Source organism: Scyliorhinus canicula, chromosome 11 (genome assembly GCF_902713615.1).
Source record: "Scyliorhinus canicula chromosome 11, sScyCan1.1, whole genome shotgun sequence".
Taxonomy (NCBI): Eukaryota; Metazoa; Chordata; class Chondrichthyes; order Carcharhiniformes; family Scyliorhinidae; genus Scyliorhinus; species Scyliorhinus canicula.
The window spans coordinates 64,041,103-64,053,482 of record NC_052156.1 but is presented as its reverse complement, the minus strand read 5'-3'; the positions used below and the strand labels follow the sequence as shown (position 1 = coordinate 64,053,482).

At 43.7% G+C, this 12,380-nt stretch overlaps 1 protein-coding gene across 7 annotated transcripts in view; it reads left to right on the top strand.

Annotated features, from left to right (window-relative positions):
• The window catches only part of LOC119973115 (contactin-4-like), a 3,053,649-nt gene extending 3,042,070 nt beyond the window's left edge, over nucleotides 1-11,579 (top strand). For all 7 annotated transcript variants that reach the window (XM_038810685.1, XM_038810691.1, XM_038810690.1 and 4 more), the window contains one exon: nucleotides 10,213-11,579. In XM_038810685.1, coding sequence (XP_038666613.1) covers nucleotides 10,213-10,307 — 95 coding nt within the window. In that variant the 3' untranslated portion in view covers nucleotides 10,308-11,579. The remainder of the gene's footprint in view (nucleotides 1-10,212) is intronic.
• The last annotated feature ends 801 nt before the right edge of the window (nucleotides 11,580-12,380 follow it).

Sequence of the window (12,380 nt, the reverse complement as noted above, 5' to 3'; positions counted from 1 at the left end):
TACCTGTGACAACAATAAAGATTATTATTACGCAGAGATGCTTCAGTGGGATTTTGGAGTGAGTGAGCATATGCACGGCAGATGCAATATGATTTGGATGAATGCGAGGTTATCAGCTTCGGTAGCAAAATAGGAAGGCAGATTATTATTCGAATGAGTATAAATTGAGAGAGGTAGATTCTCAGCGAGACATTTGTGTTCTCATACATCAGTCTCTGAAAGTAAGCGGTACAGCAGGCAATGAAGAAGGCAAATGGTTGTTGGCCTTCATAACGCGAGGATGTGATTATCGGAATAGGGATGTTTTGCAAGAATTGTATAGAGCATTGGTGAGGCAACACCTGGAGTATTGTGCGCAGTTTTGGTGTCCTTATCTGAGGAAGGCTGTTCTGACTATGGAGTGAGTGAAGAAAAGACTTGTCAGGCTGATTCTTGGGATGGCCAGAATGTCATATGAGGAAAGTCTAAGCCGTTTAGGATTATATTCATCGGAGTTTTGAAGAATGAGAAGGGATCTCATAGGATCTTATACAATTATAACAGGATTAGACAGAGTAGATTCAGAAACAATAATATGATAATAATTGCTTATTGTCACAAGCAGGCTTCAATGAAGTTACTGTGAAAAACCCCTAATCGCCAAATTCCAGCGCCTGTTCGGGGAGGCCAGTACGGGAATTGAACCCACGCTGTTGGTCTTGTTCTGCATTACAAGTCAGCTGTTTAGCCCACTATGCTAAACTAGCCCCTTAATAATAACCTTTTATTGTCACAAGTATGAAGTTACTGTGAAAAGTCCCTAGTTGCCACATTCCGGCGCCTGTTTGGGTAAGGTGGTACGGGAATTGAACCCGCGCTGCTGGTCTTGTCCTGCATTACAAACCAGCTGTCGAGCTCACTGAGCTAAACCAGCCCGAATAATAATCGCCTATTGTCTCAAGTAGGCTTCAATTAAGTTATTGTGAAAAGGACCTCGTCGCCACATTCCGGCGCCTGTTTGGGAAGGCCGGTAAGGGAATTGAACCCGTGCTGCTGGCCTTGTTCTTCATTACAAGACAGCTGTTTAGCCCACTCTGCTAAGTCAGCCCCTATGTTCCCAATGGTGGAGGAGTCCAGAGCCAGAGATCATAGTCTGAGGACAAGGAGTAATCCTTCTAGGACTGAGGTGAGGAGAAATTTCTTCACCCAGAGAGTGGTGAATCAGTGGAATTTACTACCACTAAAATCGTAGAATCATAGAATTTACAGTGCAGAAAGAGACCATTCAGCCCATCGAGTCTGTACTGGCTCTTGGAAAGAGCACCCCATTTAAGCCCACACTTTCAACCTATCACTGTAACCCAGTAACCCCAGCTAACCTTTTGGACACTAAGGGCAATTTAGCATGGCATAATCCACTTAACCTGCACATCTTTAGATTGTGGGAGAAAACAGGAGCACCCAGAGGAAACCCACCAGACACGGGGAGAATGTACAGACTCCGCACATGCCGGGAATCAAACCTGGGATCCTGGAGATGTGAAGCAACTGTGCTAATCACTGTGCTGTAGTGCTGCCTACCTCCTGCACTAAAATAGTTGAGGCCAAAATGTTGTATAATTTCAAGAAAGAATTACATATAGCTCTTGGGGTTAAGGGATCAAGGGATATGGGGGAAGGTGGGATCAGGGTATGAACTTGACGATCAGCCATGAGCACGACGATTGGTGGGGCAGACATGTGGGCTGAATGGCGTCCTCCTACTTCTATTTACTATGTATGTCTCTTTGTACCTCGTGGGCTCTCCTGTGTTTCTTGCATCGCTTTCAAATTTAAGAGTCGCGCAATTGCTTCATTCATCTCCACCTTCCGAGTTCTATCTGCTACCTCCATTTCTTCCTCAGCCAATTCACTAGCTTGTACTCCCAAAGGTCTTTTTAAAAAAACAGAGATAAGTTGTCCACCTGAAGAAAGTCCTTAGCAGCTTCCAGAGCCATCCTGTTATATCACTACAAACCTGGTGTCTCTTTTCAATTGATACTGTAACCAAAACTTTGCTGTCCACCGTTAGAGATCACAGACAGGCCCCCAAATTATGTTACAACACCCTGGGCAAGTGCACCATCAATTGCAGCTCCACTGGACCTGGAGTCACAACACAAATGAATTGGACAATATTTTTTATAAAAACATCTGACGTCTTTGACCTTTGGTGGTCCATTAATTACAGTCACCCGGTTTGTAAGTGTAAACACAATTATTGTTTATTTATAACAAGAATGATAATGTACTGTGCAGCAAATGGTTAACCACTAACTAATTCCTAACTCCCCACTTTAACTTGCAACCCACCCTCCATACACGTACACAGGACAAACAAAAATGGGTGGTAAAGGGTTAAAATCATAAATGAAAGGAAAAAGAGTCTTTGTTTCAGATGATGGATTTTAGCACACCTTTCTTCACAGCAAATTTGTAGGTTAAAGTCTCTATTTTCAGCCAGTACCAGTATTTTCTGTAGAATCATTCGTTCATTCAGGTTATCTGTAGTTTAGAAATGCAGTACTCCCAGCTTTTCTGGAGAGGCACCTTACTCTTCCTCAAACATTTCTTTCAATTCATGGTTTCTAGCCAGGTCTTTGTAGTTTCAGGAATACAGCATTCACAGAGAGATTGAACTCACAGCAGGCCTTCTGAAGAGAGATGTAGTTGGTTCTGCCTGTGCCATTCTGGAGAGAGAGATAGCATTCACAGTAGCTTTTCTGGGGAGCATTTGCAGGTGCTTCCCCTTTGGCTGCCAGAATCAAAACTGAAATCCCTTGGAACTCTGAAAAGCATTCCACTGGGGTATAATCCAATCGCCACCTGTTACAAGGCAGAATACGGCCCTTTGGACCAATTCATTGGCCACCAGCCAATCAATCAAGCGATCTCTCTCACTGGTGCTGGCAGGTCTGTGATCGCCTTAAGAATTCTTCTGCTTGAATTAAAGATACAGGCTGCTTGCCTTAAAAAGGCATGTCCATTAATCATTCATGGATCAAAATAAGGGTGGCAAAATAAAAGAAAGGGGAAGTAAGGGGAATGAGCAGGAAGGACCCTTACACTGCCGCTATTGAAAAATAACAACTGTCCTTTTTGAATCATTCAGCAACAATCAAAGTGAACAGCAATGCTCAACATTTACATGGACTCGGTTGATAAGGTTTTGTTGACAGATTACACAGTTTATAATTTAAGTTCCAAGAACTATTTTGTGCATTCCAATAAAATAAATCATCTTTAAAGTTTTAACCTGAAGATAGTGTTGTGAGGTTTAGCCAGTTTTCCTCAGCTTTGCGTCATGCTTCCAATCCATCCAAGCCTGGTGGGATAAGAATTGATCACTGTCAGGCTTCTGCAAGAAGGACTTGAGCCAAGTCTACATCTTCATAATCTGCCAGGTTTACTCCGAGATGAGGGAATTGGCTGTTAGGGAAGAGGGAATTGTGTGCTAATGGAATTCTGTGCTCAACCGAGCTCCGCGGAAAGAGAAGTGCTCCTCCGTGACTGCTTGGAGACAGTGGACTGGTCTATATTTAAGAACTCAAGTGACCAAAGTAAACGAGTATGCCACCAGCATTACAGATCTCATCAGCAAATGCGTGGACGACTGCATGCCAAAGAAAGCAGTACGTACGTTCCCCAACTGGAAACCATGGCTTAATCGGGAGATTGACTCCCTACTGCAGGACAGGTCTGATGCTTTCAAGTCAGGCGACCCTGACTGATACAAGAAATCCAGGTCCGACCTCCACAAAGCCATCTGGAATGCCAAGAGACAATATCAGACCAAGCTAGAGTCACAGACTAGCATTTTAAACTCGGCGGTTGTGGCAAGGCCTAAACAACATAACGGGCTACAAAGCGAAGCCGAGCAGTATTTTCGGCAGTAGCGCACCCCTCCCCAATGAACTCATTGCATTCTATGCTTGGTTCGAGCAAGAAACCATCAATCCGCTGTCGACTGTCCCAGAAGCCTCGGACGCACCCATACCCACCGTCACAGCTTTCAAAGTCAGATCGGCCTTCCTGAAAGTGAACACTCAGAAAGCGATGGGTCCGGACGGGGTCCCTGGATGTGCACTCAGAACTTGCATTGACCAGCTGGCAGATGTGTTCGCAGACATCTTCAATCTATCCGTGGCCCCCACCAGCTTCAAGAAGAGAACCATCATACCGGTGCCAAAGAAGAACCAGGCAACGTGCCTCAATGACTACAGTCCGGTGGCCCTGACATCAATCAGGAAGTGCTTTGAGAGGTTGGTCATGAAGCACATAAACTCAATTTTCCCAGGATGCCTAGATCCACTGCAATTCACATACCACCGCAACCAGTCCACAGCAGACACCATCTCCCTGGCCCTGCACTCATCCCTGGAGTATCTTGACAACAAGGACTCCTACATCCAGACTGCTATTTAATGACGACAGCTCCACATTCAACACCAGAATCCCAGCCAAGCTCATATCAATGCTCCAAAACTTAGAACTTAGCTCCTCACTCTGCAAATGGATCCTTGACTTTCTGACCAACAGACCACAATCAGTAAGAATAAACAACAATACCTCCTCCATGATAATCCTCAATACCGGGGCCCCGCAAGGTTCCTACTTAGCCCCCTACTACATTCCATTTACACACACAACTGCATGGCAAAATTTGGTTCCAACTCCATCTACAAGTTTGCTGATGACACAACCATGGTGGGTTGAGTCTCGAACAATGACGAGCCAGAATACAGGAGGGAGATAAAGAACCTAGTGGAGTGGTGTAACATCAAACCTAGTGGTGTGGTGTAACATCAACAATCTCTCCCTCAGTGCCAGCAAAACTAAAGAGCTGGTCATTGATTTCAGGAAGCAAAGTACTGTACACATTCCTGTCTGCATCAGCTGGGCCGAGGTGGAGATGGTTGACAGCTTAAATTCTGAAGTGTACACATCACCAAATGTTTGTCCTGGTCTACCACATCAACACTACCATCAAGAAAGCACAACAGCACCTATATTTCCTCAGGAAAGTAAAGAAATTCAGCATGTCCACACTGACTCTTAACATCTTTCACAGGTGCACCATAGAATGTCTTGCTCTTTTTTCATGTGCTGTAACCCTTGCATACACAAAGAGCGAGTGCCTTTTAGACCTTGTTTATAGAGAAGATGAGTAGAGACACGGCAGGGTGGCGGGTGGTAAGGTTAGGTAAGTCCTCAGATAAATGCAAATTACTGTGATTGCTGGAATCTCAAACAGAAAACAGGAAGTACTAGACCATCTCAGCCTGTCTGACAGTATGTGTGGAGAGAGAATGAAGCTAACGTTTCGAGTCTGGATGACTGTGGTAAAGCAGTGACCATACACTACATGTATTACGGTACTGCCATTGTACTCCAGTCATTACAGTAAATCCCGGCCTGCTGGCTCCACCCAGCAGGCTCTGTATAAAAGTGTATGCTCTCCTGCACTGCCCCCATTCTTGGTTCCAGCTGCAGAAGGCTTAACATCTAGCACAATAAAGCCTCACTAGTTCACCATTCGCCTCAGTCATTGATGGTACATCAATGAGTTTGACAACGAGTCATCCAGACTCAAAATGATAGCTCTCTTCTCTCTCCACACATACTGTCAGACCTGCTGAGATTGTCTCGTATTTTCAGTTTTTGTTGTAGGTAAGCCCTCACTTGGATTGAGGAAATCCCCAAGTTAAAGCTATCTGTATCGGGTTTATTATTTTGTAATTTTGAGTTTAGAGAACCCGTGCTTATCTCCTACAAAGGTCCGGACAGACCATGTATCCTTGAGAGGACTGGGTTCCTTGTGATTCTGCTTTGTGGTTGGCGTCTCTGGATTTGTTGGAGGTGGGGGAAATGTGTGATGGCGCGGGCCTGGGTGTGGTCGGTTACTCCTTGTTTCAATTGTTGGAGTGAGTCTGTACGCTGTGGATCTGCATTGATGAAGCCCTTCTTCAGTTTGAGGGTAGGCTAAATGGGAGAGATAGGTGCCCTCCTCCGAGTGGCCTTATATGGTGCCTTCCTGAGTGCCCACCTCTTTGAAGTCAGGTCTTCCCTTGGCAGGTAGTGGTTTTGTCTCTGATGAAGTTAGGCTGCTCTGTCCCCTAGTATCCTTTTTATAATGGTGTACTTTAATCCTGGCATTCCTCGCCTATGGGGTTTCTTCTCCTGATTTGGGTAGGCAGCATGCGGTTGCAGGTCCCGAGTTGGTTTATTGGGTTATGTGGGAGTTTCAGTTCTCATATTTGGGGTGGGGGGGGGGGGGGGGGGGGAAGAGAGGATCGGGCCCCTCCCAAAATGCCCAATTGATGAGTGTCTTGTTAAACCTTCCCCTCCTCGGTTGATTATAACATAATGCTTCTAGTGTCAGTGGGGCTGGTACTCTGCCTTGGGTATGGGTAGTGAGGAGGAAAGTCAGTAAGATGGTTGAATCTTGGCATGTTCTGGGCATCCTGCGTGCACTGGCTCCTAAGTGCAAGAGTGCGGGACTGGGCCATGTGTTGTACTGTGGCTAGTATCCAGCTTCCACCTTATGTTTGGAATGCTCCTTCTTAGCCTGGATTTCCTGAGAGGCTGAGTCTGGGAATGTTCTGGGTGTCCTTGGTTTTCTGATTCCTCAGTGCATGTGTGTGCGAGGCTGAGCCAGGTCCCGTACTATGGTTGGTATCCTGTTGCCCCCTTATATTTGGGACGTTCTTTCTTAGCCAGGAGGTCCTGAGCAGCTGAGTGAGGTTTCGAATGAGCAGCTTTTTCCCTTCTTTGTCTTGTGTTGAGGGGGGTGCACCAAGAAATCATGGGCTCTTGGCTGTGTCCAAGTCCCTTTTATCTTGAGGCCCTCTGCTCCTGGTAGTTTTCCATTTTTATCCTGTTTCGTTAATGTGTTGGGAGGCGTTGACAATATTGACTATAATCTGAACCTATTTTATGAATATTTGCTGGTCATCTCTGTATAATTATGTGGAGCGATGATGATTCTGCACTTTTCCGGTGTTTGGTGTTTTGTTGCATCTGTGATTAAATGTAAAATATTCTTTTAGAATTAGTTTCCTCGCAAATTTCTTTGGTATTTGTTTATTTTTGTTATTGTGGAGGTAAAGAATACAGACAGGTCTGGTATTCGAGTGGAGGCCTTCACATCGTGTTATTGACGCCTGCTGGTGACTGGGGTTGAGGGAGGTATGTTCTGGTGCGTGCCCAGAAATCGTGTCCTGAATTCTCGTGGTCATTGAGAGCAGTGGCTCTGTGGAAAGGTGTGCACCATTTTATCATGTTTTCATGACTGTATCCTTCTTGTCCTCTAGTGATACATATAGAGGCATCGAGTTGGATTTGGTGTATTGTTGTTCCTCTGACCTCTTCTATATCTCTGTATTCTGAGACATTTTTGCTATTGTTGCTATATTTATCTGGTTATAAATATGGCAGTCAATATGGTCGCCTTCCTTAAGCCTGATTATGTTTGCTCTAGAGTCGCCAGGTATCTTTCGATACCGCCACAAGGTTCAAACCGAATACTGATCAAGGAACCAATGCACCAGTTAGTTCAAAGTCAATACTATTTATTTACACACACAGTAATATCTACTCGTGCACAAAATAACACAAACTAAACTATCTCTAACGCTAACGCCTATACTTAACTTCGGGTGCCCAGTCAGTCAGAGGAACAATGGCTGTTGTTCAGATCTGAGGCTGTTGGGTGCTAAGGTGTAACAGGAGAACAGCTAAGGTCTTCCATCTGACAGCGAGCGTTGACCTTGGACTTACTTGCTTCTGGTGCAGCTGGTAGACGGGTCTCTCCGCTTTGAGAGCCAAGTCCAAGAGAGCGATTCTCTCTCGGGGCCTTCTTCTTATACCTGAAGGGGCTTCGCGCGCTTTTGGGCGGGCCTTGAACTTGACCCTGTTTAATTGGGCCGCATCTTGATCACTGGTATTGATCTTGACCAATAAAAGGGTGAGTTCCCTGATGGCTGGGCGTGTCCTAGGTGGCCGTTGGCCTTGCTTTGTTTACGCTTTCGCGAACTGGCGCCGGGGTGTCTGGAGCTAGATCGGTTGCTTGAGTGTCTTTCCGTTGTTCCCGGAGATGGGCCATCAATATGTTAATTGACCTACAGTTTCAGTCTCGTCTGGGAGTTGCCGTCTCAATACGCATACAGGCTCTGTGTCTGCTTGCTTTCCTAACATTGTCCATATTTCCCTACAGTCATTGCGATCATCCATTTTGTATTCTGGAAGTGGCCATCCCAGATGGCTACACTATGCTGTACCAAACCTGTGGTTTTGTTTGTTTCATTTCTTAAAATGGAAAATCTTCAACAATCTTTTTAAAAATGCACTCAAATGAAAGAGACATTTTAAGGTGCTGGGATGCTGTCCGTTTGAAGGATTTTATTGTTTATTCCACACTTTTGTAAAATGTGTGCATTTGTAGATTGATTTTAAAGAACATTAGAAACAGGAGCAGGAGTTGGCCATTCAGCCCTTCGCGCTCCACCATTCATTGCTGTCATGACTGATCATTGACTTCAACAGCATTTCCCTGCACTATCCCGAATATATTTAATATGTAGAAATCTAGCACTCCCTCCAAGGCATATGTAGCCTTCATTGGATAAGTAACTGCACGCAATATTCCAGGTCTCACCTAGGCCTGCATGTTAACTTTCAGTGACCCAAGTGCCTTTGAAATTCAATACATCCCAGCCTTTCCCCATTTGAGAGATGCCCTGTATTTCTGTTTTTCCTATCAAAGTGGATTCTCCACATTGTATTCCATCGACTAAATTTTTGCCTGCGTGCTTAGCCTCTCCAAATCCCTGTGATGCATCATTTGTTTTCAATTCCAATATGGGGGAAGAGTAGTGAGCACTTCCTCAATTTACTATTTTTAGTCAGAGAATGGACTTGAGCATGAAGAAGTGAAAATATATGTGGCCTGGATTTCATTGTTAGTAGCAAAGCAACATCACTCACTGCTGGCATCAAACAAAGTTGTCCACAAAGACCTAGCGATCTCTGTGATTCCTTTTCCCAATGTCTGTTTCAATCTGCACCAAATCACAGATCGTTCATGTCCAGTGAACAAGATAAAGACCCAGGGCTGGATTCTCCGATCCTGCGGTTTTGTCTGCAGGATCCGCCTTGTTTTAGACCAGAAAGTTGTCGCCGCCCCGGCAACGATTCTCCGTCTGATGGGGGGCTAGCTGCTGCGCAGTTTAAAGCCACTTGCGGATATGGCCGAAGAATGACCAGGTCTGTAGCCCCGCATGCGCACGGCAGTAACCTGCAGTGGCCGCGCCGGGCAACGTGGCGCCGGCTGTGTGCGGACCCGGCCTTCCAAAAACTGCCACCCACCAGTCCCCCCAGCCCACGCAGAAGCCGCCCCTGCCAGCGGAATGGCTCCCGCCGACTGTGGCGGCGCTGGACTCAGTCCGCAGCCACCACACGAGATTCCCGAATGATGTAATAACATTTCCCAAGCTGTCGGGTACTCGGCCTATCGGGGGCAGAGCATTGAGGGAAGGCCTCAGGTGATGTCCTGAGGCTGTCCATACGACTTGTGGTGTACTCCCCGAGTACGCTGTCATTGAGGGGGTGAAGCATCGCAAACACAGCGTCGCCCCCTATTCCGGCGTAAACGGAGATTCTCCTGGCCGATCGCCGAATGAGATTTCGGCATCGCCGATCAGAGAGTCCAGCCCCCAGTGACAGAAAACTAGGCCAAAAAAGACACGGATTAGCCTTCACTTTTTTGCATAGAGAGTGAAATAAATTATGGGACATGCATGAGGAACTAAGGTCGAATCAGAAAAATCATAAGCAAATAACATTATATTTTAATTGAGTTATATCATAATCGAGAACTTTGACATCCCCTAAACGTAAACTTAGTTTTCAGGACGAGAGTTTTCCTGGATTTCTGCATTTAACTGCACATGTGTAGGCTCCAGAAGGTGCTGTAAGTTTCAGGGGAGCAATGGCAGCACACAAAATCTATATTCCCTGGTTCTGCTAAGACAGGCATAGCATTATTCTCTCCGTCAAAAAAATAATAATTTCACCCAGTTTTATTTTGGCATTTACTTTCCAATATTGTATGTCAGTTGTACAAAGTCACGTCTATGCTTCATTTAAAAATTAGCTTGGAGATTCTAAATAACTGACTTCTGTTTCTATTCGCAGATCCAGATGGTGGAACTTCAGGATCAAATGCCTGCACATTGTCGGCCTTTAGCACAATAGTGCTGTCTCTGTCAGCTAGATCAGCATTATGGTGAAAGCTTACACTGACCTACCTAACATCATTTAATCAGTCAACAATCTAAAGACTTATCATGAGTAAATCTGAAAATTTTGCTAGTGTGCATTTAATGACTCACAATGTTATCTTTTCCTATAAATCTTTATGACTGTATGCTTTATCATTTCAAATTTATGTGGACATACCTATAATTACCAATACAATTCATCCACCAGATTAAATTGAGAGATACGGTTCTTTGCCTGAGGTTTCTTTTGGGTTTTTCAAATGCACTAAAGTCAACATCTGAAAAACATCAGACACTTGATGTTACCAAAGCGTGCAATCTAACAGTTTGCATATAATGTACAGATGGTTATATTTATACTTGTGAAATGTTCAATATTTTGAAAGTTATTATTTAACACAATTCGTTGATGTATTTTGGAATGTGTTGTAGCTTTTTAACATTGTAATACAATTTTCAAACTTGTCACCTATATCTGAAATCACTGATGCTTGTACTAAAATAGGAGATTTAACTAGATAACATTGGTGCAATAGCTATACCTTAAATAACAAAGGTTTCTCTGAAATATCCAGGTGCAGTCATAACAAATGAAAAGTAAGATGTATGTATTAATTTCCACATTTCACCACAATTAACAATTATTATTTCAAGTACATTATATTTTTCCTGCAACAAACAAAGCAGAACCTGGATTATCTAGTGTATTCTAATGTAGTAACAAAGAAATTAAATTTAATTTAATGACAATGAAGAAGCCTAAAATTGATTATGAGGTATGCAATGGTGTAAGTGTAGTATGCAGCACAATTACAAACTATGGCATAGTGGAGGTAAAAAGAAACAAGACAACAGATCGAAAAGGTAAAATAATCTGTGATGTTGCATGTGAAGGTGCATTTATATTGCTGTTAAATCAATGTACATAAAGTCTTTCAGTGCATATTTGTAAATATATGTCAGGAGCAACATCACTTTACAATAAGCTCTATTACTAGAATAGTTGTAGAGGTGAGCTGAAGTCAGTTCGTTTACCAGATTGAATCTGTATTGTTGTTATAGTCTTTTAAAGGTTTGATCTACTTTCCAAAAAATAATTGTTTACAACTATGTTTTTTAAAACTTCAAATCTGTTTTATATTTTTCATTCGTCTGTTATGACTGGCCACTGTTAATGTAGGCAGCAGTATTTACATTTAAATATTGTTTGCTTAATTCTGTAAATACTAATTTGACAGGATCCTTTGAAATAAATCTGTCTTGAAACAGTTTCCCCCACTCTCTTAATACTCCCATAGGTCACTGTTTTCCATTTATCATAAACAGCTAACCTTTCATGATCCCATCTTTTTACCAGATGTGGTCAAGATACACACTGGAGTCAAGTTTGATATATGCATAACTATGATTTAACTATGAACTCAAGTTTAGAATTAGGATTTTAAAAATGCAAGGCGTAGGTTGAACACGGCGCACACGCAGGGTTAAAATATGCACATAACTTGAGCTTCTGTGGAATTGCTCAGAGGCAATGTTGCTTCTGATGTTTATTTTTTCAATTCTTTTCTACTTTTCCTTTCTATCCTAATTTCCTCTCTCTCAATGCAATCTTTCATACATAGAACATACAGTGCAGAAGGAGGCCATTCGGCCCATCAAGTCTGCACCGACCCATTTAAGCCCTCACTTCCACCCTATCCCTGTAACCCAATAACCCTCCTAACCTTTTTTGGTCACTAAGGGCTATTTATCATGGCCAATCCACCTAACCTGCACGTCTTTGGACTGTGGGAGGAAACCGGAGCACCCGGAGGAAACCCATGCAGACACGGGGAGAACATGCAAACTCCACACAGACAGTGACCCAGCAGGGAATCGAACCTGGGACCCTGGCGCTGTGAAGCCACAGTGCTATCCACTTGTGCTACCGTACTGCCCGTGCTTTCCCTCTCTTCCTTTCTCTTTCTATATCTGACTTTACATTGATTTCACTCATTCTAATTTCCATTGATTCTCAGTCCCTCTACTTTTTACTTCACAATACTTATATCTGGCACAGTAGTTCGCACTGCTGCCTCACGA